Below are 19,110 nucleotides of genomic sequence, written 5' to 3'. Positions count from 1 at the left end.
TTTAATTTATGTGCAGTGAAAGAAAAATCGAAATAAAAACAATTAGAAGTGATTAGCATAGCATAGCATAGTTATTAATTGGGGACTCCAAATTGTCCATAGGTATGAATGTGAGTGTGAATGGTTGTTTGTCTATTTGTGCCCTGTGATTGGCCAGTCCAGGGTGTACCCCCCTCTCGGCCAAAGACAGCTGGGATATCCCCGAGTGTCACGTGACGTCTCGGCTTCGGCATTGTGGCGCGACCCCAATATGCAGAGAGCAGGAGACCCGATGCAGGTAAAAAGTTCACTTTTAATTATTACGGCTGATATATAGCAGCAGGACACCAGCGAAGACGATTGCGGTAGCGTGGCCAGCTATAATAAACAATACAACGATAAACTAAGATGCCCGCACCTGAACTAAATAGAAGGAGAACACAAATAGCAACAGGTGCTAGTGAAAAAGGAAAAAAAGCAAAGCAAGCGGACACAACGCAGGACAAACAGGAAGCGCTACCAAAATAAGAGCATAAAACAGGAACTAAGGCATAAAAGCGGAAACAAACGAAACTGTCACATAGGCTAACTCAAGGATCGTGACACTGAGACTCTAGTGAGGATAAGCCACATAGCTCAAGCCAGAAATTCCAACTTCTCCCAACAATCGTATATTTTGGTGTGTATTTATAAATTTTTAATAAGAATTTGAATTGTTGTAACTATAATAAATATTGCAAAATTTAAATTCAGCCCATTTTGGTGTAAAAAATGTATAGATGCCACACTTTTTGGATATATAGTAAATCTTTTGTTATGTGAGCATTAAATTGTGCAGTATCCCCTCATTAATGAGCAACAAAGCAACTTTTACTATGAGTCTATTTGAAATGTGTTACCTTTTACTGCCTACTCGCACTTGCTGCAGGTAGGAAGGCATATAAATATAGAGTGTTAGAGATGCAGAAATATCTACAAACAGAAAGCGAGAGAGAGCGGCATGAAACAGGGGATTAGAGGCTCGGTTAGCCTGCATGAAATCCCCTTTTCCTCTTGCGCCCTACAAAGCAAAGACGGCAATTGGCCACATTATGCAAAAAAAAAAGGAGGAAAATGTGTGTGTGTGTGCAAAATCTTCCTTCGTTCCTTGCAGATTCTATTCAAAATCCCTCGTCGCCGCCCCAGATGTGACATCACAGCTTTGTCTCTCTTTTCTCCCTTGTTTACCACGAGCAGGAAGAGGCGGGGGTGTAGTGATAGTGGGAGGAAGAAGTGACATTGGCCTTGAAACCTGCTATTGTCTTGCCTCCAGGACTGCCAGGCTGCAGCTCAGTCAGCGAGGGAGAGAGAGAGAGGGTGAGAGGATGACAGAGAGAGGGCGAGATGGTTGCTATGGTTACTTCCTGGGAGATGCGAGCGCTCTTGTTTATCTGTTGGCCGAGGGAGCGTGTGTGTGTGTGCGGTGTCGGGCCCTCTTGCTGATCAAATGTGTGTGTTGATGACTTCATGCACCAACACAGCAAAGCTCATAAAGTGAGCTTTCTTTGCAAACAAACCCAAATAAGAAGTACGCTGATGATGTCATTGGCTTGGTGGGAGCTGGAAGCCACCTGAGGGAGAACGAATGAGACGTGACAGCGGCGGTGGCGTAAGACAGACAGAAAGGAAATGAGGATCCGGGGAGAGGAAGAAGGGTGATAAAGAACAATAGAGAGGAAAGCAGAAGGAGGCACAAAGGGAACAAAGCAAACAAAAAGAGCACGGCGAAGGAATTATGTGGAGATATAGGAGGGAGGAAATGTGATGTGATAAGATTATTTCTGACGTGACGTGATGTGATGCGACCAGCAGGACGCCAATGCCGCCGTCGCCTGCACTGAGCTGCTGCCCCCGCTCTTACGGAGCAGCCACTGCAGGCGCTCTAGTATGTCAAATGTCATAAGGATGCACACACCAGCGCGCTCATCCGTGTTGCCCCCACGCGCTCATTCGGGCTACTCACGTGGGGGTTCTGGATGTTTCTGTGGATACATAGCAACCCTATATTACTGGGCCGTACCGTACTGGCGGCCCATGGGCCAAATACAGCCTGTGGTAAGTTTCAGTCCAAAACTTTGGAACAGTGCTGCCACATTGAAGGATCTCTAACTAGGGGTTTTTTGCTGTAGGTCATTAAAAAATGGAAGACTGGTCTTTCTGATGTAGGTCTCATACAGAGGATCTTTGACTGGCATTTTTTTTGCAGTAGGTCCTCTTATATGGAGAATCTTTGACTAGAATTTTTGTAATAGGTCCTTGCTGCTACATAAAGGATCTTGGACTGGTGTTTTTGAATACAGTAGAGCAGTGATGTCACATAGCGGAGCTTTGACTAGCATTTTCGCAGTAGGTCCTTTGTAGTTGTGCTCTCCAATCGTCACTTTTATTGGAGGTTGTGAAAAACAGCAGAGCGGTTCAGTCCCATAGAGGGTCTTTGACTGTCCTTTTTGCAGTAGCTAGCTGAGTAGGTAGAGGATCTCTGACTGGAGAATCTTTGACTAGAATTTTTGTAGGTCCTTGCTGCTACATAATGGATCTTGGACTGGGGTTTCTGCAGTTGTTCCTTGAATACAGTAGAGCAGTGATGTCACATAGCGGAGCTTTGACTAGCATTTTTGCAGTAGGTCCTTTAACATCGAGGATCTTTGACTGTCCCTTTTGCAGTAGGTAGATCAGTAGGTAGAGGATCTCTGACTAGGCATTTTTGCAATAGCTTCTTAAAAACAGCAGACTGATACTGCCATATAAAATACATTTGACTGGCACATTTTTTTGCAGTAGGTCCTCTCATATGGAGAATCTTTGACTAGAATTTTTGTAATAGGTCCTTGCTGCTACATAATGGATCTTGGACTGGGGTTTTTGCAGTCGTTCCTTGAATACAGTAGAGCAGTGATGTCACAAAGCGTAGCTTTGACTAGCATTTTTGCAGTAGGTCCTTTAACATAGAGGATCTTTGATTTCACTTTTTGTAGTTGGTGCTCTCCAATTGTCACTTTTATAGGAGGTCCTGAAAAACAGCAGAGCGGTTCAGTCACATAGAGGATCTTTGACTGTCCTTTTTGCAGTAGCCAGATGAGTAGCTAGAGGATCTCTGACGAGGCATTTTTGCAATAGCTTCTTAAAAACAGCAGACTGATACTGTCATATAAAATACATTTGACTGGCACATTTTTTTGCAGTAGGTCCTCTCATACGGAGAACCTTTGACTGGGATTTTTGTTGTATGGTCCTTGCTGCTACATAAAGGATCTTGGACTGGGGTTTTTGCAGTAGCTCCTTGAAAACAGTAGAGCAGTGGTGCCACATTGACTAGGGTTTTGCAATAGGCCCTTAAAAACAGCTGAGTGGTGCAGCCACATTGAGGATCTTTGACTAGTGTTTTTGCAGTAGGCCCTCTAATAGAGGATCTTTGACCGGTATTTTGCAGAAGGTCCTGAAAAACAGCAGTAATTGTTTGATAGATGTTTGTCCTCCCAAATTGAGGATCTTTGACTGTCATTCTAGCACATTGGTCGTTAAAAACAGCCACATAGAGGATCTTGGATTGATGTTTTTGAAGTAGTTCCTTCAATAGAGTAGAGCAGTGATGTAACATTGACTAGGGTTTTGAAATAGGCCCTTAAAAACAGCAGAGTGGTGCAGCCACATTGAGGGTCTTTGACTGGTGTTTTTGCAGTAGGCCCTCAAAAACAGCATAGCAGTTCTGTCACATAGAGGACCATTGACTAGGGTTTTGCAATAGGCCCTTAAAAACATCAGAGTGGTGCAGCCACATTGAGGTTCTTTGACTGGTGTTTTTGCAGTAGGCCCTCAATAGAGGATCTTTGACCGGCATTTTTGCAGAAGGTCCTGAAAAACAGCAATAATTGTTTGACTGATGTTTGTCCTCCCAAATTGAGGATCTTTGACTAGCATTTTAGAACATTGGTCGTTAAAAACAGCCACATAGAGGATCTTGGATTGACGTTTTTGAAGTAGTTCCTTGAAAGCAGTAGAGCAGTGATGTCACATAGAGGGTCTTTGACTTGCAGGTAGGCCCTCAAAAACAGCATAGCAGTTCTGTCACATAGAGGACCATTGACTAGGGTTTTGCAATAGGCCCTTAAAAACGTCAGAGTGGTGCAGCCACATTGAGGTTCTTTGACTGGTGTTTTTGCAGGAGGCCCTCAAATAGAGGATCTTTGATCGGCATTTTTGCAGAAGGTCCTGAAAAACAGCAATAATTGTTTGACTGATGTTTGTCCTCCCAAATTGAGGATCTTTGACTAGCATTTTAGAACATTGGTCGTTAAAAACAGCCACATAGAGGATCTTGGATTGACGTTTTTGAAGTAGTTCCTTGAAAGCAGTAGAGCAGTGATGTCACTTAGTGGATCTGTGATTTTTGCAATCAGTCCTTAAAAACAGTAGTGCTGTCACATTGAGGATCTTTGACAAGCACTTATGCAGTAGGTGCTTGCACTGATATTACATCCAAAATAATGTAAGTAAAGTTTTTATGTTTTATTACTATGAAGGGTAAGCTCCAGAGTCACCCTCCTTAAAATAACAAGCAAACCCTCCTCCTCTCCCATAGGACGTGCAGATAGCCATCTTGCAAGCTGCACGATGTGAGGCCGCCCTAGTTCATAGCTCCATCCATCTCCCTCCTTGCTTGTTCTCGCTCTCCTTCAGAAACAAACGGACCTTCCACCAAGGCCAAACCGTCTGAGTTTGTATCAGCACTAAATAGCCCACCTTCACAGACACACATCTAAATACACGGTATCTGCATTTGCTTATGCACTTAATGAGCTGGCTGGCCTAGAAAATACAGCTAGCTCATTAAAACAAACACGCTGTTTGAACAAAAGTTTTGGGACACAAATTTTAATAGATTCATCAATCGACAGTGACCTCTGTCAGGTTCAATGGGGTTATGAATGGAGAAGAAAATGAGAAACAGCTACCTCTAGCGGCGACTCGTGGTAGTGACTAATGAACAACGGCGATTAAACAAAATAAATTGTAGCTGAAATTCGATTTAAAGAGCAAAATGAACACGGGTGACAACAAGGGACGTGAGGTGCGGATGAGAGGGCTGGGCAGAGGATAAAAAGACAAATAAAAGCAAAAAATAGATGCGGTGAGGATGAAGAGGATAGGAGGAGGATGAAGGAAGGTGGTGCTGGCAGTGGTGAGACATGGGGGGGCTGTGGCATGCAGCTCAAGCTGGCTTGGACTCTATCAGTCACTCTCAGGCCTGGGCACAAGGCCCTGGGTGGCTGCATCACACACACACACACAAACACACACACACATGCACACACAGATCAAACACAAGGACATTGCTTCCCCCGCTAAGTCGCTCCACACAGCTTGCATGTGCAATTAGTCTGCATACACACACTCATGGAGGGACGGTGATGCATGAAGGTGTGTGTACCGCACTGGAGGATGGCGTCTCAGCGCTGCTGGTAATAGCCTCTGACTGGAGGTGACGGTGTCTCTCGCTCTCTGGCGTCCCCAGCCAATCAGCAGTCAGATGTCCTTCCTCCTTTCTTTCCTCTCATATCCCTCCTTTGCCCTTTTACAATCACACACACACACACACACGTTCTCCTTCTTCCTCCTTCCTTTCATCTTCGCTCCTTTTACCCCCTGCCACCTCTCATCAGCCCCTCCCCAACCCCTCCTTTCCATCCTGATGACACACAAGAGACGGTTGTCGCATCATCGCACACATTCTGCACGTATTAGTGTGCAGGAAGGGAAATTGGGAACTTGTGTGTGTGTGTTCTGTCTGTGCATGTGTGTGGGAAGTGGCGCTATAGGCTTTAGGCCTGGGCTCTTCAACCGGAACGGGAATGACATCAGAGCGAGTTCAGTTCAAACTTGGGGGTGACATTTTTGGAGCCGATTCCCTTAAAGAGCAGAGGATATAGAGGATCTTTGACAAGTGTTTTTGTAGTACAGCACATGCTTAAAAACAGTGTAGTCCTCACGTCATTTAGAGCAAGGGTTCTCAACCCGCGACTCACTTTTTCATTTTTCATTTATTTCTGTTATTTTCTACAGATTGGTCCAGCTACAGTATATAGAAGATCTTTGGCTAACCATCTTTAAACAGCACTATGATGTATATCCGCATTATTTGCAGTAAGTCCTTCAAGCACCAGATTGGTCTTGTCATATATAGAGGATCTTTGGCAAACATTTCAAACGTGTTAAGGATCTTTGACTACAGTTATTTGCTGACGATCCCTAAAACACCAGCTTGGTTCTGCTATAGATGATCTTTGGCAAACAATCCTTAAAAATAGCATGTGGTCATGTCATAGTATAGAGGTTCTTTGACTGGTGTCATTTGCATTCATTTTGTACCGCTTATCCTCACGAGAGTCGTGGGGGTGCTGGAGCCTATTCCAGCTGTCTTCAGATGAGAGGCGGGGTACACCCTGGGCCAATCACAGGGCACATATAGACAAACAATCATTCACACTCACATTCATACCTATGGACAATTTGGAGTCGCCAATTAACCTAGCATGTTTTTGGAATGTGGGAGGAAAGCGGAGTACCCGAAGAAAACCCACGCATGCAACTCCACACATAGATGGCCGACGGTGGAATTGAACTCGGGTCTTTTAGCTGCGAGGCCTGCGTGCTAACCACTCGACGCCATGCAGTCGTGTTATTTGCAATTGGTCCTAACATATAGTGAATCTTTGGCTAACAATCCTTAAAACAGCAGCGTGATCCTCTGATGTAGAGGATCTTTAACTTGCATCAAGTCCTTAAAACACCAGAGGATCCGTAAAACAGCAGCGCGAGTGTGTAGTATAAAGGATCTTTGATTTGATTAGAGTTTACAGCAGAGTGGTCCGATCTTTTAGAGGATCTTTGACCGTCATTATTGGCAGTAGGTTCTAAAAACCAGAGTGCACCTGTCATATAGAGGATCTACAGTATATGTGTGTGTGTGGGGGGGGGGGGGGGGGCATTATGGCCGTTTCACACAAGAAAAATGCTAGGATGAGCTCCTTTCACCCTGTTAGACTGTATGTGTGCGTGTGCGCACGCGTGTGTGTGTGTGTGTCTATGCAATCAGGGACAGATTGCAAGGCATGCATCTTGCCTGGCCTGATGTGAGACAAGGAGGGGGGAAGGGGTGGAGCCTGTTAATATTCCAGAGGCTGCCTGCATGCCTGTGTGTGCATGTGTGTGTGTGTGTGTGTGTGTGCGTGCATGTGTGTGTGCTAATTTAAAGGTCCACACATGCTGCTATGTTGAGTAAGTGTCAATCACAGTGTTTGATATATGTTCATGTCCTGAGACTTCATGATGCATGCATGAGGGTGCTGTCGTATATATTTCATGTATATGAGTGTGTGTGTGTGTGTTGGTTGGCCTACCTAGCGGGAAGGAACTGACGCCTGTGGGTGTACGCAAAAGGGTGGTATAGTGGGCGGGGTGGGAGTGGGGGCTTTGCGTCACAGCCAATCACTTTTCCTCTGGTGAGGCAATCATCCATCGCCACCACGGCAACAACAACGTGGCAACAACAACACCAAAGAGCCTGCGCGTGTTCAATCCATTTTTTCACCCTCATTTAGCCAAGTTGCATTGTTATCGCCGCTCTTTCAACATCTCTGCGTGATATTTGGCGTTAATGGCACCCTCGCAGGTTCCTTCCCCGACGTGACCTTTAGGTCAGCAACACATGGGGAGCGAAAGCAACTTGCAAGCACGCTGTCCTTCTCAAAAGCTTTCATTTCTTTTCATCATCTGCACACACGAATCCCCTCCGTCCATATACTTCATATGTATGCAAATAAGGCATCCTATGCAAATGAGGCAGGTGACGACAATGGCGAGGGAGAGGAAACGCTGGTGGGAAAGAGGAAGAGAGAAGAAAGGAAGGTGGGATGGGGTAAACAGGAAGCACAGGAGGAAGTTGGGAAGTATCCATGAAATGGATATCATTCCAGTATAGAAAGTCATAGTTGGTGCAGTTCTACAATACGAGTACCCTTATGAATTGCAAAAAACTGCTCAATCCGTTAATAGTTAGCCATAAGCCTTAGCCCCTGCTTGCCAAATAGTGATCCCACACTTTCACAATATTTGAAAACTAGTCGCATAAATGATCCTTTATGCAATTAACCACAAGTCTCATATAGTTCCTGGATATATGGTCTACAAAAACATTTATTCATTCATTTTCTACCGCTTTTCCTCACGAGGGTCACGGTGGGTGCTGGAGTCCATCTTAGCACGGGGTACACCCTGGACTGGTCACCAGCCAATCACAGGGCACATATAGACAAACAACCATTCACACTAACATTCATACCTATGGACAATTTGGAGTCGTCAATTAACCTAGCATGTTTTTGGAATGTGGGAGGAAACCGGAGTACCCGGAGAAAACCCACGCATGCACAGGGAGAACATGCAAACTCCACACAGAGATGGCCGAGGGTGGAATTGAACCTGGGTCTCCTAGCTGTGAGGTCTGCCTTAATAAATATGTATAATAATAATAAAAATAATATCTACTTTGTGCTTGAATCTGCACATTGTTTTTCCTTCACTTTGTTTTCATAATGTGCACTAACGACTCGATCACCGTGCAGCCCGTCTACAAAAACAGAGGTATCTAATTAGTACCGAATTAGTTATAGCCAATCTCCTGATGCTGATTTTTTTTTTCAAGATATCATCATAGAATCATCAGTATCTATCCCTGCATGCGCTTTAAAAAATGTTGCTGTGATACCCCTGCATGTTACACTTAGCAACCATTCTTTTGTTTACAATGAACTCATCAGTGGTATTAAAGGGGACCTATAATGATTTTTCCACATTCCTGTCCTATAAATGTAGTTAGAATGATGTATTCTGGTGTTAAACCATGCCAAAGTTTCAGATAATGAGGTTTGTGCATTTGGAAGTGAGCCCTGAAAGAAGTTTGGTATGACTCAAAATGCTCTGTTTCGGAGGGTGTTGCAAAACTGTTGCTTTTGTGATGTCACAGATGAGCGGGTTTCCTTATATGGGCATGGCTGTAGGCCAGATACACTCTCTGCTCTCCCCAAGCTCTGCTTCTGTGTTTACGTTGCAAGCAATGGCTTGTAAAAAGTGTTTCATTGGGTGTAAGGGAGAGACATGTTTGTTTACAATTCCTAAAGATGCACAAGTGGTTGGAGTTCCTGATTCCCTACCAGCAAATGAAATGTATTTTAATCTGTCAACGGTATTTCAGACTGGACTGTTTTGTGAACATGGGCCAGTATCCAGCTGGACTAGCCGACTGCTGCTGAAGCCCTACGCTTTTCCAACATTACTTGGTTGTGTGTAAGAATCAGAAGACCATGCAGTGATTAAGTTTATCAGTGTTCTAACGGTGTTTATTTTGTGTAAGTCATGTCTGTGTAGCACTATAGAGTGTGCATAAAGGGAGCCGGGGTGCTAATAGCCGTTTCCCACCACAATCAGTGGCTCAACACCGAGTTTTTTAAACACTGGTAGTACCGCAAAAAACATTACACATTACCGATGCTGTAGAAAACCGTCTTGAAGTAACCTCTTTTCTTGCAAAACTTGAGACTGTCCAGTCTCGACTTCTGGATCGGATTTGGATACCAACACATATGGCTGTATGTTAAAAGCGGTCATTTTAAAAAGAAACACCACCGTTTATTATCAACTCCTATACCGTTTATCAACTCCTATAAAGTTAAGTTCGCAGCTCGCTGCACAAACTGGAAGTCCTTTTAAGCACTCAGGAGTATGACCAACCACAGGCCGTGGGTGGAATACATTAGCACAGACCCTTTTCACAGGAAGCACAAAATTAAAGAAATACAGCTGAATAGGTGCAGATTCTGGAAGTTCTAGAAAACGTCCTGTGCGGTTTATCATGTCTAGCTGCTCTACAGGAGTCCACAACTCAATAAAAAAGGCCAAAATATGAGCACAATAGGTCCCCTATAATGCTGGCTAAGCAGTTTGGACCAGTTTGTATCGCTATTCCAACATTGGTCCTTCTCGATCTCCTGACTGTGTGGCCACCATTCCCTTTTAGAATTTGTATTAATATTTTTATGTCGCGTTAAAAGATCTGGGCTGCACGGCGGATGAGTGGTTAGTGCGCAGACCTCACAGCTAGGAGACTGGAGTTCAATCCCACCCTCGGCCATCTCTGTGTGGAGTTTGCATGTTCTCCCCGTTCATGCGTGGGTTTTCTCCGGGTACTCCGTTTTTCTCCCACATTCCAAAAACATGCTAGGTTAACTCCAAATTGTCCATAGGTATGAATGTGAGTGTGAATGGTTGTTTGTCTATATGTGCCCTGTGATTGGCTGCGACCAGTCCAGGGTGTACCAGATAGGCTCCAGCACCCCCCGCGACCCTTGTGAGGATAAGTAGTAGAAAATGAATGAATGAATAAAAGATCTGTCTAACAATGAAATAAATACATTACATCTAAAATGTTTAATAATCATTTTGAACCTAGTTCTCATGGGAGCCATGATAATAGAATAGTGTTTTTTTTGCTAAATTTTTCCATGCAACAACAGAGAAGAACTTGGATCACATGCCAACAACACTTTTGTTCCCTGTCCATGTTTTCCACACAACTGCCACCTTCATCTCACAAAGATGCGACCATTTATCCTCGGCCCCCCTCCCTCCATATGCGTTTGTTTGCTCAAGCGTTTCGCAGAAAAAGGATAAACATCTTGGAAGTGATTTTTTTTTTTAAAGCGTCTCTACTTCCACCATCTGCCTTTGCAATAAACTCCGAAAAAAAATGTTCTGCTCTCGAACAGTTCTCGATTGTGTAGCACTATTTTTATTTTTTTTAGCGACGTCTGCCCTTGTTGGACCCGGCAGTTTAAAAAAAAATCTGCCAGTCTTCGCAGTGACGAGCGGCCTTTGTTTGTCATCAGCACACTAATGAATCCAAACGGCGGCAATTTATTGATGAGGTGACGCCGCACTGAGCGCGTCGGGCTCTCAAACTTGGTGGTGCTAAATGGGTTTTGCTTTGAGTGTATCGCCAGCACCTAAATGGATGTGCCTAAAGAGCACGGTGGTGCGTTACCATGGAAACAAGGACGGCATGACACTAATTGGCTGCAAGTTGGTTGCTAGGTGGCATGCAGGTCCACATAAGCTAACTAATGATGGATGGATAGATGGGCGTTGTTGTTGAGCTGGTTGTGTAGTCATGAATACACACCAAGTATGTGGAGACTATTTTTACATTTATTGCCGTTAATTGGTTCCAGACTTGACCATGATAAGTGAATTCCTTACTTATGAATATTTTTGGATTTAGAACACAAAACGTCTGTTTACAACCTCCTAAATATATATTTTTAACATTATTAGAGCCCTATAGATACAAACTAACACCCCTATAGTCACTTTTACACTCTTATTACCCAATATGGTAGACATAATAAGAGTAAATACACAATTTAAGAATTTTTTTTAATGTGTGTTCCTGTATTTGTGTTCCCTAGGGGAGCTGAGTGGCGGGCAGACAGGAAGTGACATCAGTGGTTTAAAGTTAGCTTGTCGTGGGTTATTGCCGCAACAATAGCCTGTGTTTTTATTAGGGTTTACTGTTCCTGTTGTGGAATAGTTCAAAAGCCGCAATAAAAGCCTGTTGTTGTGGCGATTTGTGTGTCTCACTAAACATGACTAACGTTACATATTTTAATGCATTTAATGCTTTTTAATGCATGTTGTAAATGCCTGATTTAGCTGTTTTTTTCTGCTTGAAAATGCTGAATTTATGCTAAAAAAAAAGTACAATTTATGACTAATACTAAGCCGTATTCAAGCACAAAGAGATTGACAACTGTACATATATGGTACTTTTGTGGCATCTTTACTATTTACTACAAGACCTGCGAGCTTCCATTGTTTACAAATAATCTCAACGTTGCATCACTATAAGACATTTGGCTTATACACGATTAGTTGCTAATTTCCGTCATGATGTTTTGCTTGATGGCAGCCATGTTTTTCTACCAATCCTGCTCAAATTTAACACACATGTGCTAATATGTCCCCTAAAGGTGTGTACAAAATTTGGTGGGGCGTCAACCAAACAATGTAACGTTACACACTGCTTTTGTTGAGCTGTGTGAGAAATTTAATGTCAATCCGATTTACGGGTTTTAATAACAGTACCACCATGTGGTGTATTTGTCAGAAAAATAATAGCACATGCCATACAGTAGGGGTGCATGTTTGAGGAATGTGTCGACACAAACAATTACACTTTGTCATCTTGCCTGTATACTCTAGCTAAAAGCTGATGGTCAGTCTCTCATTAGTCCTCCAATTCACATTTATTTATCGATATTTGACAGCAAAACATAACAATACTTCAGAATCAGAATCAGAAAAGGTTTATTGCCATGTATGATCAATCACATACTAGGAATTTGTTTCGGTATAGTAGGTGCAGACACATCTATTAAAAAAGAATGAAAAATACAAAATATGAAAATACAAAATACAAATATATATACAAAATATATAAATACAAAATATACAGAATACTTATGTTCATATTAAATTAATGTCAAAAGTGATATGCGTCGTTTAGTCCAACTTCCTGTCAACTTCAGCGTGACTGCCCAAGCATCGGCGCTGTGATGTTCAGACATGGGCTGCGAGCAAAAAGCATTTTGTCTCATCGCCTGTTGCTTTGTCACTTGACAGGTGGTCACTCGCGGACGTTCGCGGCCTCTCGTCGGCAAGGCAACGCTCTGCAATATGACCCATTTGACGCCATTAATCAATGTTATTCTTCACCGTCGTTGTTGAGTCACTGCAATCTCCGCCAGTCAGAATTGAGGTAAATGTATAGAAGGTCACCAGCGGTTATTTCCTCCGTCATCACTCTTTGTCAGTGGATGATGTTGATGTTTTTTTTTACTGTGTGTGAACGCATCTTTTCCGACATGATAATGTTGTGAATTTACTGGACTGTTGTGATGATGTCATGGATTATTTTGAGTTTTTCTCTTTGTATTTAGCAAGTGGTGGATATTATTAATAACTGGAGGGAGGACTGAGCATATGAATTGTTCGTATAACACCTGCATTGTTTGCACATGTGCTGGAGCATGAGCGAGCATACCGTTGACTTTGTGGATTATTTCAGTTTTTCTATTTAGTTTTATTGTGCAAGGTGGTGGTCATCATTAATAACTGGTGGGAGGTGCAATCGCATTATTCATATGTTGCAAACATATGCTCGTGCAAGAGCAAACCTACTGTGAGCTTAGACTTGGTGGATTACTTTGAGTCTTTCTGTTTATTATTATTATTATTATTATTATTATTATTATTATTATTAATCAAGGTGGTAGTTGTCATTAATAACTGACAGGTGGAGCTATGATTAGAATGATGACAAAAAATGTACAAAAATGTACTCATTAGTGACCAACCGTATCTTGGGCTTTGACTTTGTGGACTATTTTGAGTATTTGTGTTTATTTCTATTATGCAAGGCGGCAGTTATTATTACTAACAAGCAGAAGAAGGGATTATAGAAATTATATGACAAACATTTTGCATGCATGCATGTGCGTGCGACTGTCCCGTGGACTTTGACTTTATGGATTATTTTGAGTATTTGTGTTTAATTCTGTTATGCAAGGTGGCAGGTATTATTAATAACAAGCAGAAGAAGGGATTATAGAAATTATATGCCAAAAATGTTGCATGTGTGCATATGCTCCGACTATCCCGTGGACTTTGACTTTATGGATTATTTTGAGTCTTTGTTTATTTATTGTTATTAATTATTTATTTTTGAAAACGCGTACCTATAGTGACGGAGCGATGTTCCGATTTATAACCTTTGATATAACGAAGGACGACTATACAACGCATGATGTGCATGTGTGAGCATATCGTGAGCTATGACTTTGTGGATTATTTCTAGTTTTTCTGTTTGTTTTCTTGTCCCTCATCGTTTTTTATTTTCCTCTTAGACATTAATTCTTTTCTCCACTCACCTTTTCCCGTCCTCGTGACCCCTGCTCCCTGCCGGAGGGATGAAGTCATGCACTTGTGGCATATACAGTATAATGCTGCCCCCCAACTCCCCACAGCCCGAGTGCTCACTGTGGCCTCTCTTTGCCCTCACTTAGTCGCTATAGCGCAAGAGTCACACCGGCAGAACACACACATCGCCAGCCTTGCATGACGGACATATCCTTGATTGTCCCCGATGTTCCCCACAGCGTACCTGACCGCCAACTGTGGCCAATATTCACAGTGAAGCCTGCTTTCACTTTCACTATGGCGCAAGCAGTCATGACGGTGACTGCATCTCCCCCCATTAGAACTAAAAATACACCATATATGGTGAGGTGCTTAAAGATGAAAGTGGACACGGGCGTGCACGCTCACTCAATGCTGTGATCCTTCATTAGCGCCGCAGCATTCAGTCAATAATTTCATGCCGGAATACGGAGCACTTCATCTCCACAATGGGGCCTGATGATGGCTAATTCGGGTGATGTCCTTCACCGCTCACCATTTGTGTGCACATTAAACTAAAGTTTCACCCAGAGGAGTTAAAAATAGAGGCAGGCACAAGTCTGCTGTAAAAAGTTGACTTTTACACCTTGGGGCCTTTTGGCATTAGAAAGGCTGTGAATCATTACCTTGATGTTGCACAGCCTTTATTAACGGTAACATGTTCTCAGTGGGCACGCAAGTGTAAAAATAAGTTAACCTCTGTCCACCGCTTATCCTCCTTAGGGTCGCGGGGGTATGCTGGAGCCTATCCCAGCTGGGTGAGAGTCGGGGTACACCCTGGACTGGTGGCCAGCCAATCACAGTCAACATACTAACCATTCATCCACCATGCAGCCTCCTTAAGATACAACACTACAAAATGTAAATTCATGCAATTTTTCATTTATTCATTAATTTTTCTACCACTTCCTCACAAGGGTCACAGGGCTGCTGGAGCCTATCCCAGCTATCTTCGGGCGAGAGGTGGGGTACACCCTGTACTGGTCAACAGCCAATCACAGGGCACATATAGGCAAACAACCATTCACACTCACATTCGTACCTATGGACAATATGGAGTCGCTAATTAGCCTAGCATGTTTTTGGAATGTGGGAGGAAACCGGAGTAGCTGGAAGAAAAACACAAGCACTGGGAGAACTCCTCACAGAGAGGCCTGAACGTAGATTCAAACCCAGGTTTTCCATAACCGTGTAGTCAACATACTAACCACTCATCCACCATTGTTTCAAAATTTTGATCAGTTCACGACTTTGTAGCTGTCCTGCAAGACCAGGAAAGCACATTTGAAGTTTTATGCAACTTTTCTTGGTTTGGTGAAATTTCAACCAAGTCTAAAATCTCTGCAGAGTCCTTGAAGGCGCATAGGAGTCTATATGTGTTTTGTGGTCATCGAGAAAGCATTCAGCCCTGTTCCTTGAGGAACTCTGTGAATATAAGGTACCCAATGACCTAATTTAGGCAGTTCGTTGTATGACCGGTGTCAGAGTTCACCAGGAATGCCCTTTGTCACTGCTGCAACCGGGATGAGAATCAACACCTCCAAGTCCATGGTTTTGCCTGGAAATGGTGGAGAGCCATCTCTGGGTCAGAGATGAGATCCTGCCATAAGTGGAGGAGTTTAAGTACTTAGGGTCTTGCTCATGAGTGAGGGAAGGATAGAACGTGAGCTCGACAGGCCAATCGGCATGGCATCTGCAGTGATGCCGACTCTGGATTGGTCTGTTTTGCTGAAAAGGGATATCAACCGTTCCTATGCCTAGGTGGCTTTGGCATCTGTTCAGGACGCCTCCCTGGGGAGGTATTCAGAGGACATCCGACCGGGAGGAAGACACATGACACTTTGGAGAGACTATGTCTCTCAACTGGCCTGGGAACGCCTCGGCATCTGTCAGGACTTCCATTCTTCCTTAGGCTGCTGCCCTCGCGACCCAACATTGGATAACCGGTAGACGGACGGATGGATTTTAAATGCTATCGTTTATTCACATTTATACCCCATTTAGTTGGAAACCACACAAATTTGACTGTGTGTTTGTGTGTGTCGTATTGTAGATCTCATTTAAACAGACAAAAAAAAGTTCTAGATCCCAATATGAGCGATATCTAATCATGGAGGATTGCGAAGTCTGGTCCCATCGCAATGCAATACATCATGTTGATGGCGTCGTTTAACAAAGCCCCGTTGACATTTGGATTTGAAGCAGCCGGCTGCTGAGCCAGACCACACACACACACACACACACACATAAAGAGAGATAGCGAGAGTGAGACGTGTGCATGCATACACACAGCATCAGGTATAGGAAAAGGGCGGTCATTAGCGTTAGTTCTCTGTGATTAGCCATGTGAAACACACACACACATTGTGTTGTGTGTTGTGATGCCCTCTGTCTGATGTGTGGCACAAAATGGCGTCGCCCAAGCAGAGGCAAGGAAGATGGGAACAAGGCCAGGCAGATGAAGGAAGAGGAGGATGCTAGGAGTTTGTGTGTGTGTTTTTTTTGTGTGTTTTTCTATCTTCTTGTGGTACAATACTTAACATCCCACCTTTATTGTGGGGACAGGGCAAGGACATTTTGCCCCGTCCATGCAAAAATGCTAATATGAGCTCTTTTTAGTCCATTAGACTGTTGCGTGTGTGTGTGTGTTTGTGCACTTCTCGGCGTAAACACGTATGTTCTTTCAACAACACAACAAAAATTGAGTAAGTTTTTCCTCCTGCAGGTGGAGTGTGACCTTCCTGTCTCTCTCGCTCGCCCCCCTCTCTCTCTCTCATGCATCTGTCCATCCCTGCCTCCCTTCTCCCCTCTCACTCACTCCCCGCATCCCCGTAGTTTGGCGCTCAGATGCGTGGCAGGTAATTTGCGCGCTATTGCAGATTAAAGTTTAATTAGTGAGCGAGGAGTCATTTGGGTCTCAGTTGAGTGGAATAAGGCAGACGTGTGTGCGTGTGTGTGTGTGCATGTGTGTCCCTTCTGCTCGCTCGCTCACCCTAACACATCAAGGCTCATCACAGAGGGAGAGAAAGCAGAGAGTGGGAGTCGCCGATCCACTTCCTGCTTTCATCAACAAAGAACAAAGGATGGAGTCTTCCCCCTTTTTTCCTCTTCATCTCCTCCTCCCTCCTTCCTTCCTCATCCTCTTTCCGCTGCTCAGTTGGCACACTTCCACAGCCATATTCACACTTGTATGCTCCCTGGTGAGACACACACACGCACACACACACACACACATCACCTCCACTGCGTCACATTGCGGGATATAGAGGCGGGAAAAAAAGATGAGGAGACAACTTTTGCGCCCTTTCGTCAACTTGTGAGAACACACCTGCGACATCACATGATCACGCTGATCATCTCGATATATTTTGTTCAGTGCCTGTCACTTCACTACCCGATCCGTACCAGAAATACCATCGCTTCTGCGCATGCACGAGCGCTTTTGAGACGCCACGTGCTTTGGTAGTTACGTTTGGAATGGATCTATCATCTAACAATCTATCATCTTTTTTTTACCACTTTTGCAATGCTTGAAGCGCAGGTGCGCCACAGACGTAAACACCATATTCGGTCACGGTTAAATAAATGGTCCATGATGTCGATTATACATGCGTAGTGTCCGTCGGCACAAGGCTGGCGAAAAATAGGATGTCGACGTCTTCGAAACGTGTGTAGAAACGATTGCGTTTCCGGTATGGTTTGAGTAGTCACCGTGCCTTGACTGTAACACGGTATAATGTACGAATAGTATGAACACCAATGTTTATGTTGACACGTACCGTGCTATTTTATAAGGTGAGAAACCATATTCAGTAACTTAGAACACTTGTAAGCTTGCCTCCAGTGGCGCTACGCTCACCTGTCTCTCTGACGTCATCAGTCTCATCATACAAAATCATATTATTGCATATTTCTTGTTTGTGTTACCTTTTTTTTAATCCTCCTGTTTATTTCCATTATGGAAGGTGGTGATTATCATTTATAACAGATGACAGATGGCGCGACTACAATAATTTTATGTGCTTGAGCAAATGTGACATTGACTGTGTGGATTATCATGTGTCATGCTTTTTATTTTTACCATCCAAAGTGGTGATTACCATTAATAACTGGCAGCAGGAGTCATTTCATGAATTAAATGACACATACCCAGCTCTTGCATTGTGCCCATGCATGAGAACATGTACTTTGTGGATTATGTTTATTCCTTCTGATTATTTTCATGATGCAAAGTGGTGATTATCATTCATAACTGGTAGAAGGAGCGATTGTAAGAATTGTATGCCTTTGTATGTGCTTGTGAATGGGCAACTGTGACATTGGGTTTGACTTTGTGGATTATTTAGTTTGATCCTGTTCATTTCTATTGTGCAAAGTGGTGAATACAATTAGTAAAACTTAATAAAACTCATCTTGCCAATAACTGGCAAGAGGAGTGATTGCTTGAATAGTATACTTGCATACCGCAGGTATAGTTCCCATTGTCACAGGATTTATATGCCACGCATGAGAAAGTCTACCGTAGGCTTTTACTTTATGGATTACGTTTAGTCGTTCTGTTTATTTTTATTATTCAAGGTGGCAGTTACCATTAATAACTGGCAGGAGGAGTGATCACATGATTAATATGACACATACATAGTGCATGCATTGTGTCCATGCATGAGAAAGTGTACCATAGGCTTTTACTTTGTGGATTGTGTCTGTTTTTTTACTATGCAAGGTGGTGATTATCATTCATAACTGGCACGAGGAGCTGTCACATTACTTATATGACACAATGTTGCCAAATGTGCATGCATGTGTGCATTAGAGACCCTATCCAAAATCATGTCATCCACTGTGCTGTGGTTTGGGAATCAGAGCACTCATGCTAGTCATCGCGCTCGGCATCAATTGTGCTGGAAGATGTCCCACAAGTGGTTGATTTGGTTCAGGGGTGTAGGAGACATACTTGGCTAGTCCATGACCTTCACCTTCGGTTTCCTCAGCAACGCACTTGTCATTGTGATTGTGATGTGTTTG

At 43.4% G+C, this 19,110-nt stretch overlaps 1 protein-coding gene across 4 annotated transcripts in view; it reads left to right on the top strand.

Annotated features, from left to right (window-relative positions):
* rai1 (retinoic acid induced 1) overlaps nucleotides 1–19,110 on the top strand; it is a 66,007-nt gene that overhangs the window by 22,863 nt on the left and 24,034 nt on the right. Inside the window, exon 1 of one of the 4 annotated variants that reach the window (XM_078797173.1) lies at nucleotides 12,751–12,886. The exons of 1 other annotated variant lie outside the window; for it this stretch is intronic. Coding sequence is in view for 2 of the 3 variants with exons in the window: in XM_078797172.1 (XP_078653298.1) it covers nucleotides 17,049–17,285 (237 nt within the window). In the remaining variant the exon portion in view is untranslated. Of the gene's footprint in view, nucleotides 1–12,750; nucleotides 12,887–16,032; nucleotides 17,286–19,110 lie in introns of those variants that run through there. 2 more of the 4 variants (XM_078797172.1, XM_058048984.2) reach the window with 2 other exon arrangements.

This window comes from Doryrhamphus excisus, linkage group LG16 (assembly GCF_037039965.1).
Source record: "Doryrhamphus excisus strain RoL-2023G ecotype Guam linkage group LG16, RoL_Dexc_Guam_v1.1, whole genome shotgun sequence".
Lineage (NCBI taxonomy): Eukaryota > Metazoa > Chordata > Actinopteri > Syngnathiformes > Syngnathidae > Doryrhamphus > Doryrhamphus excisus.
The sequence above is the reverse complement of the archived record's forward strand: the minus strand, read 5'-3'. Positions and strand labels throughout refer to the sequence as shown.